The 17,780-nt window shown below is 39.7% G+C and overlaps 1 protein-coding gene across 1 annotated transcript; it reads left to right on the forward strand.

Annotated features, from left to right (window-relative positions):
* Positions 1 to 105: 105 nt before the first annotated feature.
* anln2 (anillin, actin binding protein 2) lies at positions 106 to 17,495 on the forward strand. The gene is given in 22 exon segments (XM_061810036.1): positions 106 to 242; positions 1,170 to 1,353; positions 1,504 to 1,596; positions 4,287 to 4,362; positions 6,365 to 7,504; positions 8,480 to 8,805; positions 8,968 to 9,071; positions 10,111 to 10,240; positions 10,377 to 10,449; positions 10,452 to 10,511; positions 12,825 to 12,998; positions 13,101 to 13,227; positions 13,321 to 13,369; positions 14,121 to 14,174; positions 14,253 to 14,285; positions 14,355 to 14,379; positions 14,526 to 14,635; positions 14,936 to 14,989; positions 15,867 to 15,953; positions 16,148 to 16,255; positions 16,341 to 16,483; positions 17,204 to 17,495. Coding segments are annotated over 21 exon segments (3,291 nt in total). The 5' UTR covers positions 106 to 242; positions 1,170 to 1,191; the 3' UTR covers positions 17,367 to 17,495.
* The last annotated feature ends 285 nt before the right edge of the window (positions 17,496 to 17,780 follow it).

Consider the following 17,780-nt stretch of genomic DNA (forward strand, 5'->3'; position numbering starts at 1 on the left):
TTCATGACTTCTGAAATGTTGTCGATGACGATATTGACACGTTTGTTAACCAATAAAACCAAGACGGAAATGACTTCAAAAGACGTCACCCATTCAGAACTGATTTTGTTTAAAGGGGCGGGAGGAATTAGCCAATGAAAATGGCGTGCTAAGGAAGTTACGTACACTGTTTGCGCTTGAAAATCAGCGGCAGGAAGCAGCAATTTTTACAAGCAGGCAGGCGTACTGAAATCGACTTTCAGGTGAGGATTTTAGGGTTTGCGATCGTTTAGGATTATATAAATCTTAGTCCGGTGATTCCCAAAGTTTTACTAACGCTCCGCTGTTTGCTCTGAACTAAGGCTCGATTTGATTAATCACTTTTTTGGAGTTAGTAAACAGAAGTTAGGTTGTGTGTGTTTGATCATCACAGTTCTCAGGGAAAGTTAATTATATTGTAGCTTTAGGCTAAGCATGGACGAAGGAACCAGGACGAGCAAGGAACTATCGACAAATGGTTACACTCTGCTGTAATAAAGTCAAAACGTAATTCAATTATTCATGCATTTTTTCACAACCGACTCAGTCTGCGTGTCTCCTATGTAAATACTGTACTTCCTGAACAATTCAGAATCAGCTGTGAACACGCAAGGATTTCTTTTTTCTCCAACAGTCGGTGCTCCCCTGGTACGACATATAGAACAGAAAACAGACAAGGAACAAACAACACAGCAACAAGAACAAAAAAAACAAGAGACATTTCTATTCATAGTAATTATTCCTTATAAGCCGTGCAAGATTTGAAATCTATACAGATAAGTGTCTTAACAATGTCAATTGTGCAAAGGGAGCAGTTTAAGTGATGACTCGTGCGGTCTCTGCAACATTCCTGAACAATCTTTTTAACACAACTGCAGGACTATTAAAATTTTTTTTTTTTCGTTGTAAGACTACAGTTCCATTCAAAATATGAAAGTAAAGTAACGTTGTACTCTCAATGATTACATGTTTGGTTTAAATAAACATCCATGTCTTTGTGTAGATTGCATATAACTTTACTATTAATGAGGAGTAGTTAGTCATATATTTTTGCTGTCAGGTGAAGTGTTGCTGCCTCCAAAATGACAGCTTTTAGGGGTGGGTGGGAACAAACAGTGCATTATTATTATTATTATTTTTTCCCCCTCAAGTGAGGCAGAATCGAATCAACGCATGGATCGTTCCAAAGACCCATTCTGTCAGTCTGGGCCAGAGACCTATGCTAGCCCAGCAAATCCACGTGTGCGAACCCTTTCCAATGTGGTATCTAACCTTCAGCACAAGCTGCAAGATGATGTGACCCCGAGCTCTCAGCAGTTTTCTCGCATTCGTCAGGTTTGTTCAGTCTGAAAGCATTCGTTTGGTATTATTGTCAACAAAAGTGAGTCATAATTTTCTTCCCGTTCTTGTTTGAAAATGTGTGACTATTGTCTTGACTTGGTGTATCTTCTTAAAGTGTAGTATTTTATGTTTATGTTAACAAAGGAGCGGGAGCAGGAGTTGAACAAGTTGCCTTTCCAACCAATTAGTGAAAATGCCTGGCTAAAGAGGAGCAGCTCTGACCCTTCATTATTTCAGGTGGAATTTCCTTGTAATTATTTGTCTGACTACAGTACTGTATCAATCGCACTGACTAACTGCACAAAATGACCGCCAATGTAAGCGCAGTATCAAAGAGAGAAAACGTAGTTTTAGCAATTTGTTCATTTTTGTGGTTGAAACTTGCAGTGGTGTGGAACTGTAGCGTGTCATATTGCGGTCTGTTTGCGAAATGCCCTCACTTGACTGAAGTCTTTTTGACTAAGGCCACCAGGAGCCAAGTTGTGGCCTTGTCAGAACTGCTACTGGCATCTTTATGTTCTTGACATACATGATCTATTAACCACATAGACCACTCTTGGAGAATAGATTTCTTTTGATCAAAGTGAAGCGGCCTTAAAAATATTTACATATAAATACTATAATTTTGCTAAGACACGTTTCCCTCTTCAGCCATTGGACTGATGTACAGTATCTCAAAACTGAGAATACAGGACAATGCTGAAGAATTGACACTGTGTTGCAATGTAAAAAGTACACAATTAGTGTTCTCAACTACCGTTAAAGGTCTACTGACACGTAAAGCATGATTTTTAGTATGTTTTTAATGGGGAAAAAAAGGCAGCCGGAATTGACCCATCCAGTCACTCACATTTGATAAATGTACGGGTGTGGTCAGTCATGCCCGCAGATATAAAGTTACGGGTGTGGTCCCCCAGTCAGGTGTGATTAGGGATAGAATCTCAAGACCTTAAAATAGCTTACTGAGTTGTTATACCCGAGTATGTAGTTATTTTAGTTTATTAGTACTATAATCATAATTTCACACTGCACAGACTGAGACAGACATTTTTAAAGCGGTCAATAGACATTCAATTTCAAAACCAAATATTCATATCATCAAATCATTTAACTTTTCCTCTCTCCATGATTTAGGAAGGTATAAATAACCTACTGCTATCTTTCATCAATGGATTGACAATAGATAGCGCTGTAAATTATGGTATGTATATTTATGTTATAATCTTGCATAGTTTACAGTGCTATCTCTTGTCAGTCCATTGATGAAAGATAACATTAGGTTATTTAGATCTTCCTAAAGCATGGAGAGAGGAAAAGTTTTCAACTTCAAGATAACGTGGTACCACGGGGGGGAAAATGACCGTTCGCATTTAGATATGGACAGACTAGTCTAACATTAGAATTTAGATCAAGTCAAAGTAAATCACAATCTCATACTTATTATAGTTAGATACTGAAACATTACCTGTGGTATATCCGAAAAATGTTTTCAATGTAAATCAGGGGTGCCCAGATCATTCCCCCCCCCCACCACCACCACCACCACCAAAGATCTAATTTTCAAGCAGCCCACCACCACCAAAGATCTAATTTTCAAGCAGCCAGCTTCTCGAGATCGACCGGCTGGAGGGTGGGGAGTGCACGCGCACATCACCGCAACTGCCGTAAGTAGGAAGCCGGCAAGAACGCGCCTTTGTGCGTGTGCACTCGACGTGATGGCCACACCTGAATCAAGCGACAAGGTGGATGATAGTCTAACATCTTTTTTTTTTCTTTTTTTTTTTTTTTTTTTAGGGGGGTGGGGGCATGCCATCACATGATCAACCAAAACTGCCTCGCGATCGACTCATTGAGCTTGCCTGGTGTAACTGAATTTTCTTTGACACGGCTCATGATGTTGACCACTTTCGACGTAAATACGCTCCCAGTATGCGAAGCAGTTCGTAACATGCGCTTTTGGCATCACTTTTGTACATGCTCAGTACTCTAAACTTGCATTTTGTGTTTCCGGGTGAATACTGATTGTTTAGGAGCAGGCTTTTTTTTGTTAACGTTCATGAAATAAACACGTAAATTAATGTCAAGACTACACAAAATGAGCGACGTCTTTTATCTATTTTCTCTACTCGTAACAAATTTTATGCACGTGATTTTTCGTGCTCAACTGTGCAGATTTGAGAGTGTGGAGTGGAGCGAACGGGTTAATCAAATGTGACTGACTGCCAATATGTTTTTTCACCACACGTCATGATGTTGTCCTATATGGATTTCTGTGTCTCCCGCCATGAAAATCCTCTCGAGGCATTCGTTTTGGAGAAGAAGCAGGAGGTGACGCTTTTTTTCCCCAGACCCCCACACTGGCGGCTTCGTGTGTTGATACCAGTTTGACTGGAGGGGAAGTAGCTTTTTTTTTTTCCCCTGCATGTTAGCCAAAATGCCGTATCATTATATTGCTCGAACACTTGGGAGGATGGATTCACTCTTCACACGTTTCCGAAAACACCTGGTTCGTCGTGAAAAATGGATTGCACAGGTGCAAAGGATGAGAACTTTGTGGGTTCTAAATGATAGGTAGATGTATATACAGCTATTTAAAAAAAATAGTTGGGGGGGGGGTAACATAATCCTCTCAAGTAACAAAAGATCCGCATCATAATAACTTAATAAAGTATGTAAGTCAGGGGTGCTAAATATGTCGATGTGTGTGGCCACGGGTGGCGTTGTTCATTGTCGTCGCTTGCGGAGATGCATTAAGCAGGGAGGTGATTTGGCTGCGTGCGGGAGGAGAATGGAGCTCTTGTTCTGGTGTCTTACTGTACTTACAGTCTATTTGCCACCACAGTCTGTGTATTCCCATTTGGAATGTGGTATATATGTAATGTGTTGTTAATAAACAGTAAGACTGACAAAAGCATTATCCCCAGCAGGTCAACGACAGAGGGTTGAACAATGGCAGCTATATTGAAGCTGGTACAGCAGGAGCATGGACAGGACCGTTAACAGGTGAAAGATTTTATATATTCATTTTAGAAATGTTGATGCTTTTCATAGGCACAACTTATACAATATAATCGAGGTTGGAACATGTAGTACAGTGTATTTTCACAGGTGCAGAGTGTAGCAACTAGTTAGTGTTGGCTTCACAGTTCTGTGGACTGGGGTTCAAATACCGCCCCCGCCTGTTTGCATGTTTTTCTTGTGGTTGCGTGGGTTTTCTCCAGGCAGTCTGGTTTCTTCCACGTCCCAAAAATATGCATTAATTGGGGACTTTAAATTGCCCTTAAGTATGATGGTGAGTGCAAATGACTTTCAATGTTCCCTGCGATTGACTGGCAAGCAGTTCAAGGTGTACACCACCTGCTGTCTTAAAATACAATAGCTGGGATGGGGTCCAGCATTATCACAACCATTGTAAGGATAGGCGGCTCAAAAAAGGATGGATATGGATATAAAGGATGTATATGCTTTTTTGCAGTATAGTGAAGTTTGCCTGTTCTTTACTGTTAGTTTTCCAATTTAAGTCATCTGCTTCTGGTATGCCAGATAATTTTTGTGTTTGTGGCCTTTTTGTGGCAATTACTGTGGTGACTTGCGATTCAAGGATTACTTTTTTTTGGGGGGGGGGAATACAATAGGTTAAATTTCCAAACAGAAGTTTGGCAGATAATCGGCGGAAAAAGATACTACAAGCAGTTTATTTCTACTCTACTCTTAGCTGAAGATTACTGTCAAATAAACCCAAACAAAGCAGAAATGTCTATTTAACACGATCACATAGCTTCCGTTACCGTATTGCTAACATTCAAGAGGAAACTCCACATTGGCACTGGTTCACCACTCGATCTTTTGCTGTTTATTCTTTTACAAGTTCATGAACAGCCTGGCCCCGCTCTGTGCCCGCCTCGCTTGGACTGGCCTGGCCTCCATTACAACAGGCACCAATCAAAATTATGAGGGATTGGAGCGAGCTCAAGAAAGTGATGCACTTGTTTCTTGTTACGCCTTTCATTGAGCTGTATTTAACTTTCTGCCAATATGTAAGAATATCCTCCTTGGCTGACCACGGAATAAAAGGTGTTTTAAGCCTGCCGCATACTGCGTGACATGGTGGAAACCAACTGGATCACACAATCATGTAGCGTTGCTGACGTACTTGAGCCAATCACAAGTGGATGCCTGGTGAACCTGTATAGGCATTTGATGCTGTGTATTCAGTATCGTGGACATTTTCACTTTTTTTTTTTTTTTTTAAACCACAAAAAGAATGCAGTCTGGTTTGGCACCAGTGCTCTGTGTGAAGCCTTTAGATGCCATGATTGTGGAAGTGAGGGGGGAAAAAAAACAATATCAGCTCATGCATCTCTCAGATGATTGTTACATAACGGCCTTCCTCACCCCGGCTTTGTAAACCTCATTGGAGTTTCTGAAAAGTGGTGCTGTTGTAACCCTGCTCGGCCTTGAAAACCTGTAAATGAGAAGCAGCCATGCGGGGCAGAGCCAGGCTGTTTGATCTAGAATGGAGAAAAGGCATGTGTGGTATTGTTACCTTTCTAAGCAACAGGTATCTGAACACAAACTCGACACCATCATCTAGGCAGACCCATCGACACAGGCATATATTCTTTAGCCTCTGCAAAGAATTACTATTATTGCGCTGGTGAGGAGCTGAGTCGCCAGTACATTATGCTTATCTTTTCAGGTGGCCAAGGTATGTACATCAGAATGAGAAGCATGATGTGCACTGAAGGGGAAAGTGTGATTTCTTTGTTCAAGATTCTACTTATTACAATGTTTTTTCAAAGCAGCATTGAGTGCAGATTTTTCTCACTTAAAAAAAATTACGTACAAGGTTTTCTTTGGAGGGTTATTAGATAAAGGCACTTCTATTCATTTCAGTAGGGATAGGTGTTTTGAGTTGTGAATGTGGTCAAGGAACGAATTAAACTCATTTCAAGGCATCACTATTATTTGGATAACAATACTCTTTGTCTTCATCCAACTACAGTATGTTCTCCTGAAGATTGTGCAACATCTCTTGGATCAGATGGCAAGATTGGAAGGCAGCTGCAATTTGAAAGGAAGGAGACGAAGACTGCTCAAATCGACAATGATGGAGAACAAAGAGGGGAGAAGCCAGATGATCAGCCAGGTCAAATATTCGCCAGAGTATCTAGGGATGAGAATCAGAACAAGTCTGAGCTGTCTGCATGTGAAGAACAGAACCGTGATGAATCAATTCGTGTTGAGTTCAATATCAAACGCAAGAATATTTCAGGTGTAACAGAACAGAAAGAGCAGGCTGAAGAAAATATCAAGGATAGTGAATCATCTTATGGTGATGAACCAATGGAGCTCTCAACAGAGGAGGAGTTGAGATTGTGGAAGTATCCTACTTGTCATGGTCCAAAATGTGGGGTGTCTGAAAACCAAGCGCAAAGTGTATGTGCTAACAAAGATCATAGGTTGGGTGAACTACCAAAAGAGAATAAACCTCGAGTAAGCAGTGTTGCACAGCATGGTGGGGCCACTCGTATCTACCAAGATGAACATCGGACGGCAAATGAATTTGTTGCGATACGTGATTCTTCTTACACACACACTGATAGGACGCCAAGAAGAAAACGGAGCCACTGTGAGTCAGAAAGGTGCACAAGTGACCAAGGACGAGACAAATGTTTACCTTCATTGACGAATAATGAGGGAGTGGAAGAGTCTCGTAAAAAAGTTAAAGTAGAAACTATCGCAGGAAATATTACCAATAACCATGAGTCAGAACAGCACCCTGATGAGAGTGATGGACATCGGAAGCCAAATCAAATCCAGATCACAAATGGGAAAGAAGGCCTGCGACTGGTGTCTAATGAGGCAGGTAGTAGGGATGTTGTAAACCAAAAGCCAGAAGTTAAACTGCTAGAGGTAAATGAGACTCCTCGCCCCAAGAACGTCACTCTCTTGTCAAAGAATGTTGAAGAAATTGAGGAAATGGCATTAGATGGATGCCAGAGTATGGCAGACTGTGGTCGAGCAGAAGAAACCTACATAGCAGGAGGAGGTGCAAACTCAAGGAACCCGAAGCTTGAGACGATCCATGCCTCAAGTTCCTCTGGGGGCTCCACGGAGCAGAGAGAAGAGACAAGTGTGGCAGGTGAAATAAAGAGGGCAACAAGTGTCTTACAGCAGATTAGGGAATTGCACGAATGTACTGATCTTGTAAATATAATCGTACAGTATGTATTAGTGCCGCACAATATACAGTATCATTAGAGCATCGCAGGTCTTTCTTTGTACTGCAGTACCTTGTCTTAAAAGTAGTCACATTTACAGTGTATATTTTGACACATACTGTTGTAAGCAATTCTCGAAATGAGACAAAACATTCTAGCTGTTTGACACTCCCACTTGTAGTTTCCTGTCAAACAGAGGAAACATACAAAATGGGGGAAAAAAAACTACAAATATCAGTTACCTCAGTGAAAAGCAGTAACATGCATGTTAGTGTAATTACAAACTTTTGAACGCCACACACAGCGCAGCCCAGAGTGTTTACGTCTAATATGTTAACTATTAATGACACGATTAACAATTGCACACTGATATGTAATGTATCATTCTCAGAACGAAAGCAATGAATCTTGACAGATTACGTTAGGGGAGGATCGGGCAGTGGCTAGGCTACATTGAAGCGATAAAAATGTACATGACTCACTCACATTGCGCTTTAGATATAAAATCTATATTTTAACATGTAACTAAAAGATACTACAGTATAAACATGAAATGATTTTAACTTAATGTCTGGCAGGACTTTTAACGTGCTTAATGCTACATTTTTTTTTCTTTTTTTGTATTAGAGTTGGACCTCAATGTAACAGTGGTCTGTTGAGCAGTTTTTCTCCGAAAGCTAATGTAAAGTGTCATGTTTTCTTATCACAGAGTTGTACATTTTCATATTACCGGGTTAAAACTATCACAGTGACACCAACATTGCGATGTTTGTGGGGTTTGCAGAATGGAGCTTTTAATCCTAATTGCATGAGAAACTGATTGGTTTTATTTATTTTTTATTTTTCTGTGTATGTGTGTTAATAACTACAATCAGAATCTATTTTCTCACTCTCAGATGTTGAGGTCAGCTCTCTTGATGAGACCAACACTGCTGAGATAATTGACCAAATGTTTGAGGAAGTGCTGGAGTATGCAGAAAGAAAGGAAGAAAAGCAATACAATGAAGAGGACACAGAAGACCAGGATAGTGGCATCAGCAATTGGTGTGGAGAGAAAGAGAGAGTGAATATTAAGTTGGACAGTAAGAAAAGTAGAGAACATTTGAATGCCAAAGATGAGTGTGAGAAGTTTCAAAGCAATGGGGATGAACTATTGACTTTCCCTCCTGATGGTATCCTCTCTCCGCTCAGCAAGTCCGTAGAGGCTGTGGTAATTCCACTGGTAAGTTCAAAGGGTTCATATTTCTATATATTTGGATGCCCACACTACAGTGTTTAGCACTTTTTTCAAAAACCTGATGAATTCACAAATGCAGTACCCTGCCCAAAACACGTCCAACATGTTGAGAATGTGATGAATGATTTTCTATCCACCATTGGTTAGAAACGAAAGAGACTAGCAAGCGGCATGGAAGCTGACCCTGAATCTTTGCTCCTGACCCAAGGAGAGACCCCTAGCTCTCCTGTGGAAACTTCACCACTCTACAGGTGAGCACAGTTTTTGTTTGAGTGAGAGTACATTGTTAGTTATTTTGCTCAAGTTTGTCATGAATAATATTGTGTACTCTTTAAGCATTTTATCTCAAAAGTGCCATCTACTCTTTGTCCTCTGCATTTACTCCCCCTGACGCCGCAGTAAGCCCCAAAGCTGAACACAGCTTTAAAAAAAAAATGTAGCTATTTTCAAAAAGGGGGAAAGTTTAATCTCTGACTTGTTCCAAAAAAAACCCCTGCCTTTTAAAAGAAAAGTAGCATGCATTTAAATCACAACAAGTCAGTCATGGCTCTGTTTAACTTGGCATTTTCCCACTTACCACCATCTAACAGCTGGGTCAACATTTAGGACAGTTTTCATTACTGGAGTCGGCTATGGTCGTTGTTTGCGGCCCGCATCTAATTTAAAAAAAAAAAAGTGCGAACTGACGCACACTAAAAGCCATAATTAAGGCAATATTGTTTATAAACTGCACATTACAAGACTGAAGTCAAAGGCACTTTGCATTAAGAGCAGGTCTAGATCTTTTTCCATATACGTGAACTCCACAAGTGTTAAATTTCTGCTCACAGAGACTTTTAACCAAAAAAAAAATGAGCTGCACTGATATTACAATTAGCTTGATATTTACTCAGATGTCACCAAAATTAAATGAAAGTCTCATCGCACAATGTGAACATGCTGTGAAATATTGGTTGCTTTCATCTTATAAGCAACAAAAATCACAGTTTCACAGGCTTAAGGAAGAAACATTTAAGAGACTCGAGTCTGTGGGGTGATTGTCTACCTTGCAGTTAGGTTAAGATGGAGGAGTGAGAGGGTAGAACAGGTTAGCTGTGGAGGAAGAATGACAAAACTGTCAATCACATTAAGATTTTTATTAATACAATTACGATTATACACAATGACCCTGTACAGTACATATACTTTTTGTGCATGAGTGTCTGAGTTATGATGCAAGAAATGTTGTGGAGCACTTCAGTGTCGCTGTAACATTCTTTACAGTCTCCATTTTGTTCTGTGATTTGACAGCATCGATGCCTACCGCACACAAAGGCAGAGTAAGCTGCTGGCCATTCAGTGTGTTACACATGGGGTGGAGAGAGGAATACCTGAAAAGCCCCAGCCTCAAGCACCAACCAACATCAAGGACAAAATATTGGTGGGCAGTCATAAGTAACAGATGGAAAATTTCATATCAAAATATAAACTCCACTGAAGTGATTGCATTTTACCTCTAGTTGAATTTTAAACACACACTGACAGTATTAAATTTGAATGTTGGCCCGTTTGTCCAGGCACTAAATGAAGAAGCAGCCAAGCTGCAGACTGTCATCAAACAAACATTGCAGGCATTAAGTTGCTGCACTGATGTGAGCATGGACGTGGTTCACTTGAGGAGGCTGAGGCTGAAAAGCTGCTACTTGTGACCTGTATGTACATGAACATTTCACTTGCCTTGCTCACTGAAAAGAATTAGTCAAATCTTTTTTGATCAAGATCACTCTTCCAAATAATTGATAAAGGATATATAAAGCCTATACATTTATTTATATGAAGTTAGTTTTTGCGATCTATGAAAAAAATAGGCCAAGAAATCATTTCAGAACTTTTCAACATTTGTGTGTGTGTGTGTGTGTGTGTGTGTGTGTGTGTGTGTGTGTGTGTGTGTGTGTGTGTGCAGAGAGATGAAGTAAAAAGGAAAAGAGATGTATGCACAGGTGTAAAACCTTATACTTCTGAAAATCTGACTCATCAGAATGAACCAATCACATTCGAATTCATGTTAGATGAATTTGCAGACAATTGTCACCATTAGATGTGCCTTGATTAACTCCAAATCAAGTAGTGATCGAGTAGGCTTTACAATTTACCTTTAGTTTCTTTGGACCATTGCACATTTTCCCATGAATTGTGGAGATTTCACATATGTTTTTAGCCAGGTTTGGATATTTTTCTTTGTAAGATAATGCTTCTGTCTCGACACCCTTACCCGATATCCCGGACATGAAGATGGCGGGAGATTGTTACAAGTACTAAACAGCCAGTAAATTTCTGCAACTCTTTCAACTTTCCTGTCAACCTCTTCCCACAGCCTCCCTAAGTTTTTCTCATGAAATTTTAAAGGGACCTACGGTACTTAGTAGTGGCACAACAGTGACTACTATTTTCTCCACTTGAAAATGAGTATCTTTGCTGTGTTCCAAGGTATACTTTATTTGCTGCATTCAAAACTTTTTTTTTTTTGTACCCTTGAAAAACGATACCCTCTGATCCTGTGGGAGAATTCTGCGAACAGCTGCTCGTGTTGTAAGTACAAAAATGTCATGAAAAGCATAGAACAGCTGTAGATTATTTGCACTAACCCACATGCACCGGCAGATGTGTGCTGACTCATTTAACATGATTTTGTGATTGGTTAATTTTGAAAGAAACTACTATATTTTCCGCAATATAAGGGGCACCTCAGAGACTTTAATTTTCTCAAAAACCAACCATGTGCCTTATAATCCGATGCACCTTATATATGGAACAATATTGAGCTGCAACAGGTCTCGCAACTACGGTAAGCAACCGCCGACCCTATTTTGCCCTGTAGAAGAAGTAGCGCGCGGTGCATGGTGGGATAATCGACTGCACGGAGCGTGCTGTTTCATTTCTATTTGTTTGTGTGTAAAGACCCCAAAATGGCTCTTATTAAGAGACGCTTACGACAGTTTAAACTCAAGGCGATCAGTCACGTAGTAGAACATGGGAATAGAGCATCAGTGAGAGAATTTAACAACCAATCAATGGTGCGAAAGTGGAGGAAGCAACAAGATTATCTGCGCCAAGTAAAGAAGACTACACAGAGTTTCCGAGGGAACAAAGCGAGATGGCTACCCCAGCCTCTACTGTAGCATCTAGTCTATGCGCCTTTTAATGCGGTGCGTCTTTAATGCGGTGTGCAGAAAATACGGTACATCATTGAGGCTGTGCACACTTGTGCAACTGCGTTATTTAAACTTGTCTGAAAGATTTTTGATTGCATTGTACAAGTCACGTTAAAGCACTTTAATGCTGTGAATGATGGCACTTCTTGCATAGTTCTAGAATTAAACTGCACAAAGAATTCCTCTCCAAAAATAGACTAATTATTTTTAGTTAGCTTTCTGATTTAAATATTTGTTTTTCCGGCAGTATTTGGTTGGGTCACGTTGAGCCTGGACCCTGTGTGAGCCTGCTGATGTCAGTGACTGAAGACGGTGTTTTCGTTTAGTAAGAGTCTTTGCGGTCTCGTCCCCTCGATTAAGATTTATCGACAGATTCAATACATTTGGGTTTGTTTTGTTTATTGATCATTCTAATGCTTCACTGCAGAAGGCAACCGCCTGTATACACAGGTTTTGTCTGCTTGTTTTGTCGCCTATGTCACACACAGACAAGGTGGTGTATTGATTTTTGGCGACGTCAAATGGATGTTTCTAAGGCAACAAACAAATTGCTCCAAAAGGGTTTATGATTGGAAATGACCACCAGTTTCATTTTCGTGAGCAAAAATTAGAGTTTAAAAGTATTATATAGGGCAAAACGGTATAGGTCATTTTAAAGGGTGGAAAAAATTTGAATCGTTGTTCAAACTTAACCCCCCGCTTCCATCACTAAACCTGGTAATTGAACAAGAACTTGTACTTTTTTTTTAATATATCCACTGTTTAAACAATGCAATATACCCAACAAGTGTATATATCTGGGTTTTTATTTAGGTGAGAAGTGCTCAGCATTGCAAGCAGAAGTGGTCAAGCTCAGGGAGGAGACTGGTTCAGATTCTAAAGCGGAGGAGAATGATACACAGCAGCCTTGCAGAGGGACTGTTACCATCACAAATATACAACTGCCTCTCAAGTTGGAATACGTTTGTTCCTCACACAACATCTCAGGTATTTGTGTATTCAGTGATTGCAAAAGTCTAATATTGTATTAGTCAATTAGCAATTATTGGAGTAGCTTTTTATTTTTATTAATTGAATTAACAAATTCAGGTCGTCCAAGTCACTATTTCTTCATCCTGATCCGTTACGGTCCCTGCAATATCGTTTCTACCCCACTGGCGACGACAGCAGATGCTCAGAATGGAGATGCCATTTCTTTCCCCACTTCTGTAACTCTGTAAGTTGTTTCATCAACAGTTTTTCCATCCATTTCTTGTACACATTCTCCAAGCTGTTGTTGAAACCTAACTTCTGTCATTTGACATTTCAGGAAGGATATTCGCTCAACTTTTGAAATCGATGTTGAAGTTTATAGCCTGGTGAGGCAAGATCTTATCAAATCCAAAGCAGCTTTTCCTGTTGGGGGTTTGGTTCAGCGTGTCATCCTTTTTCATCTAGGCCACAGGTGTCAAACTCAAGGCCCGGGGCCCAGATCCAGCCCGCCGCATGATTTTTAAATGGCCTGCGAAGTCAAATCATGTGTATCAACTTCCATGATTTTTTGTTAAAATATGTACCAAAATTTCAAATTGTCATACAGTATTATAAATGACAACAATGATTATTGCAAGCATTTTTGTTACCAAACAACTATATAGTAGTTGGGGGGGAATTACCCTTCATTTCTGATTCCAAAACTAGTTCATAAATTTCATAAGGTGGTGAAATTTTTTTTTTTATGGTTTTCACTGTTATGGTAAACTACGATGTGGCCCGTGACAAAAAATGAGTTTGACACCTCTGATCTTGGCCTGTCTTCTACATCCTGCTCCCTAATACCATCTGCCCATATGTCTTTGCTCGCTGCGTCTCAACCTTTTCCTGATCCTCCTTGAGCTCGCTTATCTGTCCGGCTTCTCTTTGAGCCAATTTATAATTCTAGCCAACCTGGTAATTTTGGCACTTATGACACTTTGGTTTCACACTTTTTTTTTTTTTTTTTTTTTTTTTTAACCCTTCCTAGATAGTAGTGTAGCGAAACAAAAGCATCACTACAAACTGTAGATGTATTTTCATTGTAAGACCTAATCTAACCCTAATGTTTACAATGCTTGTTTTTATGCTGTCTAGTCTCAAACATCAGGGACTAACGGTGGCAATGACCATTCAATCACCAAGTCAAGGGTCTGTGACATTTCTTTATTATTCCTCCTCATACTTCTTTATACATTGTCATCTTTGCTCCATGTTCTACATTTGCAGGTAACCCCAAAAAAGCTTCTGAATACCCTAACAGTGAGTATTGAATTATGCATAAAATTTAAAGCGCTTTTGCGGGTTAATTAAGTCATCTTTCTGTTATAGCACCGAACCAGCAGCAATCTCACATGTAAGTTGACCCATGTATTTATTTTGTTTTGGTTTTATTTGATTGACTTATTTCAGAACACTGCTTTTTCTTGTGGTAATTGCTTCTTCTTTTTTTTTTTTTTTATTTATTTTTTTTAATTATTATTCTCCCCACTCTCCCACCAGCCCCTGTTGTTCCAACTGTATACACTCGTCGCTCTAGTAACTTTTGTCTGGTCGGGTCCCACAAGATCACATTAGCCAGTCTGGGACACAACAAGTTCCTGTTAGATAAGGTAATAGTTTGGGGAGGGCCCAGAAAATATCACTGTTTATTTAAATGGCTCATGAGCGATCGACAACTGGTTTTCTACAATCTTAGTGTAAGTTTAAATTTAAAAAAAAAAAAAAAAAATTCTTCAGTTACTCCACACCTTTTTTGCACGCCACTGACAGACTTTATTGCATGTTGCTATTCACACCACTTGGGTCAAATTTTCCTTCATGGGTGGGGGCGGGGTCACTGTTGATGTAACCCGTCTGTCACTTGTCTCCCTTTCCCCTTTCTGTCTTTCCTTTGTGCTTCCCACACTCAGATGAAACTCGATGGCAAAATTAGGAGGCTCCTGGGAGATGAATTTCAGGAAAAGGTCTGCACAACACTGCTAAGAATGTGACACCATGTTGTTTTGTTAGGCTCATGATGTATGCAAACTGTACTCAATATTAATCTTTTTGATTTTACAGAGTGCTCTGAGGGGGGGGGGGCTTTATTAGTTTTACGTTTGCTGATGCACGGATTAAATTGTAAACATGCCTATTATAATTTGTAACTCTGTAAGACGGCTTTCAATGAAATGCAATTTAGCAGCTTTAAAGCACACAGACAATAATTGCACACACTGAGAAGCTCAAAAGCTAATAGAAATCTACCTGGAGAACTAAGTTAAATACTGAGATTTTGAACATTTTACTGTTAGGATTTAAAAATGTACAATGTTTACAGCTATAGTCGAAACATTAGAGCCTAACTTCAAATGTGAATGTAGAAAATCTGAAGCTGTACTGAAATGCTGAGGAATTAGATGTTGAAATGTAATTAAATGAGAGACCTCTTGAATGGTTTGGACTAGTCAAGAAAACTGGAAGGAAGTAAATTTCTAAAGCATCTCTTCATTTGGAAACTTAAAATGTCTTCATTGACCTGAGCTATGATGATGGAATTTTGAGGCATGAGGAAAAATAGATCACAAGATATCCCACCGGTATGTTAGCTGAAGTTCCAAAGTTGAAATCCATCCATTCATTTCAACAGGATAATGGATGTAGAAATAAATACATACCAAGTTGTCCTGAATAACGTTATTTTGAGGTAATACGGTAGGATAGTGATTGGTAGAATGTATTTTATTTTGTAGAATAAAATGCCACAATTTTATTCTCCAGAATGCTCTTTAGAGAGAATACACATTTTTTTTCTCTCTACCTGCCATCTAAATCCTACATCCTTTTCCCCCCCATCTGCAGGTGCCTTTTCTTTCTCCTCTAGAGGGCCACATCTACCTGCAACTGGACAGCAAGAGCCACTCGTGTGTGCAAAACCAAGGTTTTCTGGTCAGTGTAGATATTTGACACACGTAGCTCCTGCCAGACAGGACTGGATTGAGGGATAGATAATAGTTGTCAGAGGTTGCGTGTGAGTGGTTCTCCATGCACAAATTAAATGCCAAGTTTTGTGATGGATTGTTGGGGTGGGGAGGAACAAGGCCAAGAATAATTAGTCTTTTTTTTTTTTTTTCATTCTCAAGACCATGTTTGAAGTTATCAGCGGCTATGGGGCGTGGCATCGTCGATATTTTACTCTGGATGGCTGTACCATGCTTTACTGGAATCACCCCAATGAGAAAGAATCCAAGGTGTGAATAGTCAAGTTGTTGTAGTTGAAATCGATCAATCAAAACCTCTGGGCTCTATGAGAATCTTATGATTGTATAAACACAGGAAGCAGAGGGTGTCATCTCCCTGTCCAGCGCCCAATATCAGTGTGTCAGACCAGTCAAGAGAGACGCGTGTGCTCGACCTTACACTTTTGAGCTGGTGAGCAGCAATCTACAGCAAGACGACAACGATGGAGCCATTGCCAAGTGAGGTTTTTTTTTTTCTTTTTAATGACTTTTTCTCTGAAGTGACATGACATAATCAAATGCGTCCACATTTATCTATCATGATTGGTTTGCATACAGCAATTCCTCATAGTAAACAGATCTGTCATCTTCGAAAGTCATGTCTACTGTTCTGAATAAGGAAAAAGTGCATCGTTTTTCCCTGAAATCAACTTGTTTAAACCGTTAACATTTTACATATACAACAATGTAGAAAACTTAACTTACTTTTTTCAGCCATGTTTTTTTTTCCTCCCTTGGTGTCTTCAAAGTTTAACTGCTTATACTATTGCAATAAACATTACTATGCCATAGAGCAAATACTGAGTGCAATGAGAGCGCCACTATCTACTTCAGTTGATGAGCAATTACTCTTATCAGTATGGCAAATCATGTTCTTCAGGGTCTGACACTGGGGTCGTGCCCCACCATTTGAGAAGCACTAAGTTCAAATATAGCGATGGTGACCTCAAGTTGACAAAATACCTGCACCCTACCTGAAGTATCATGATGGCATATGTTGAGGGGGGAAAAAAAAAGGTCACTACTTTGGCTTTCATTTATTGGGGTGGTTTTCTGATAAGTAACCCTTGTGATAAATGAGGGTTTGGTGTTGCACAAAAACACTTTGAAGACGTGCTGCATATAGTAGTAGTCTCTGAGTACGACTCCAAACATTTTGATGCTTTTGTTTCCCCTCAGGTGTTGGTTTTCAACTGACACCAAACAGGAGAAATTGAACTGGATAGAGAAACTCAATCAAGCCCTTTTGGACTTCAATACATGGAACAGATCGGCAGCAATCCATACTGAAATGCAGCAGTCCGACAACTCAAGCGGGAACTTGAGAGAGAGCATCCTTTAACTAGTTTGCTAAACAAGCCCATGTGAAGAGCTCTGAATGTGTGTTTGCACCTGACACTTCAACGCACAGCTGCATTTTAATGGTGAGCTGTAAATTATGATTAAAGGAATAAATATTGTTGTCTTGGAATGTTTTTCCACAAGCATATTATTTTTGGATTTACATGACATGTTTTACTTGGCTTTGTTTTTGTGTGTGGGGTGGTGGATGTGGCAGTAACCCCAGTACAAGCAACACATGAAAACCATTTTTTTTTGCATGAGACCCCAGCAAAACCATTTTTCCCCAACTGCTCATTTGATCAATTTAAGATTTTTTTTATTTTTTTAAAATTTCACCAGTTTTTATTGACAAGTACATTGAACATGAGTGATAATCATGCACCACACCGCACATATAACTGTGTGGTTGTGC

Source organism: Syngnathoides biaculeatus, chromosome 22, assembly GCF_019802595.1.
Source record: "Syngnathoides biaculeatus isolate LvHL_M chromosome 22, ASM1980259v1, whole genome shotgun sequence".
In the NCBI taxonomy this organism is placed as follows: Eukaryota; Metazoa; Chordata; class Actinopteri; order Syngnathiformes; family Syngnathidae; genus Syngnathoides; species Syngnathoides biaculeatus.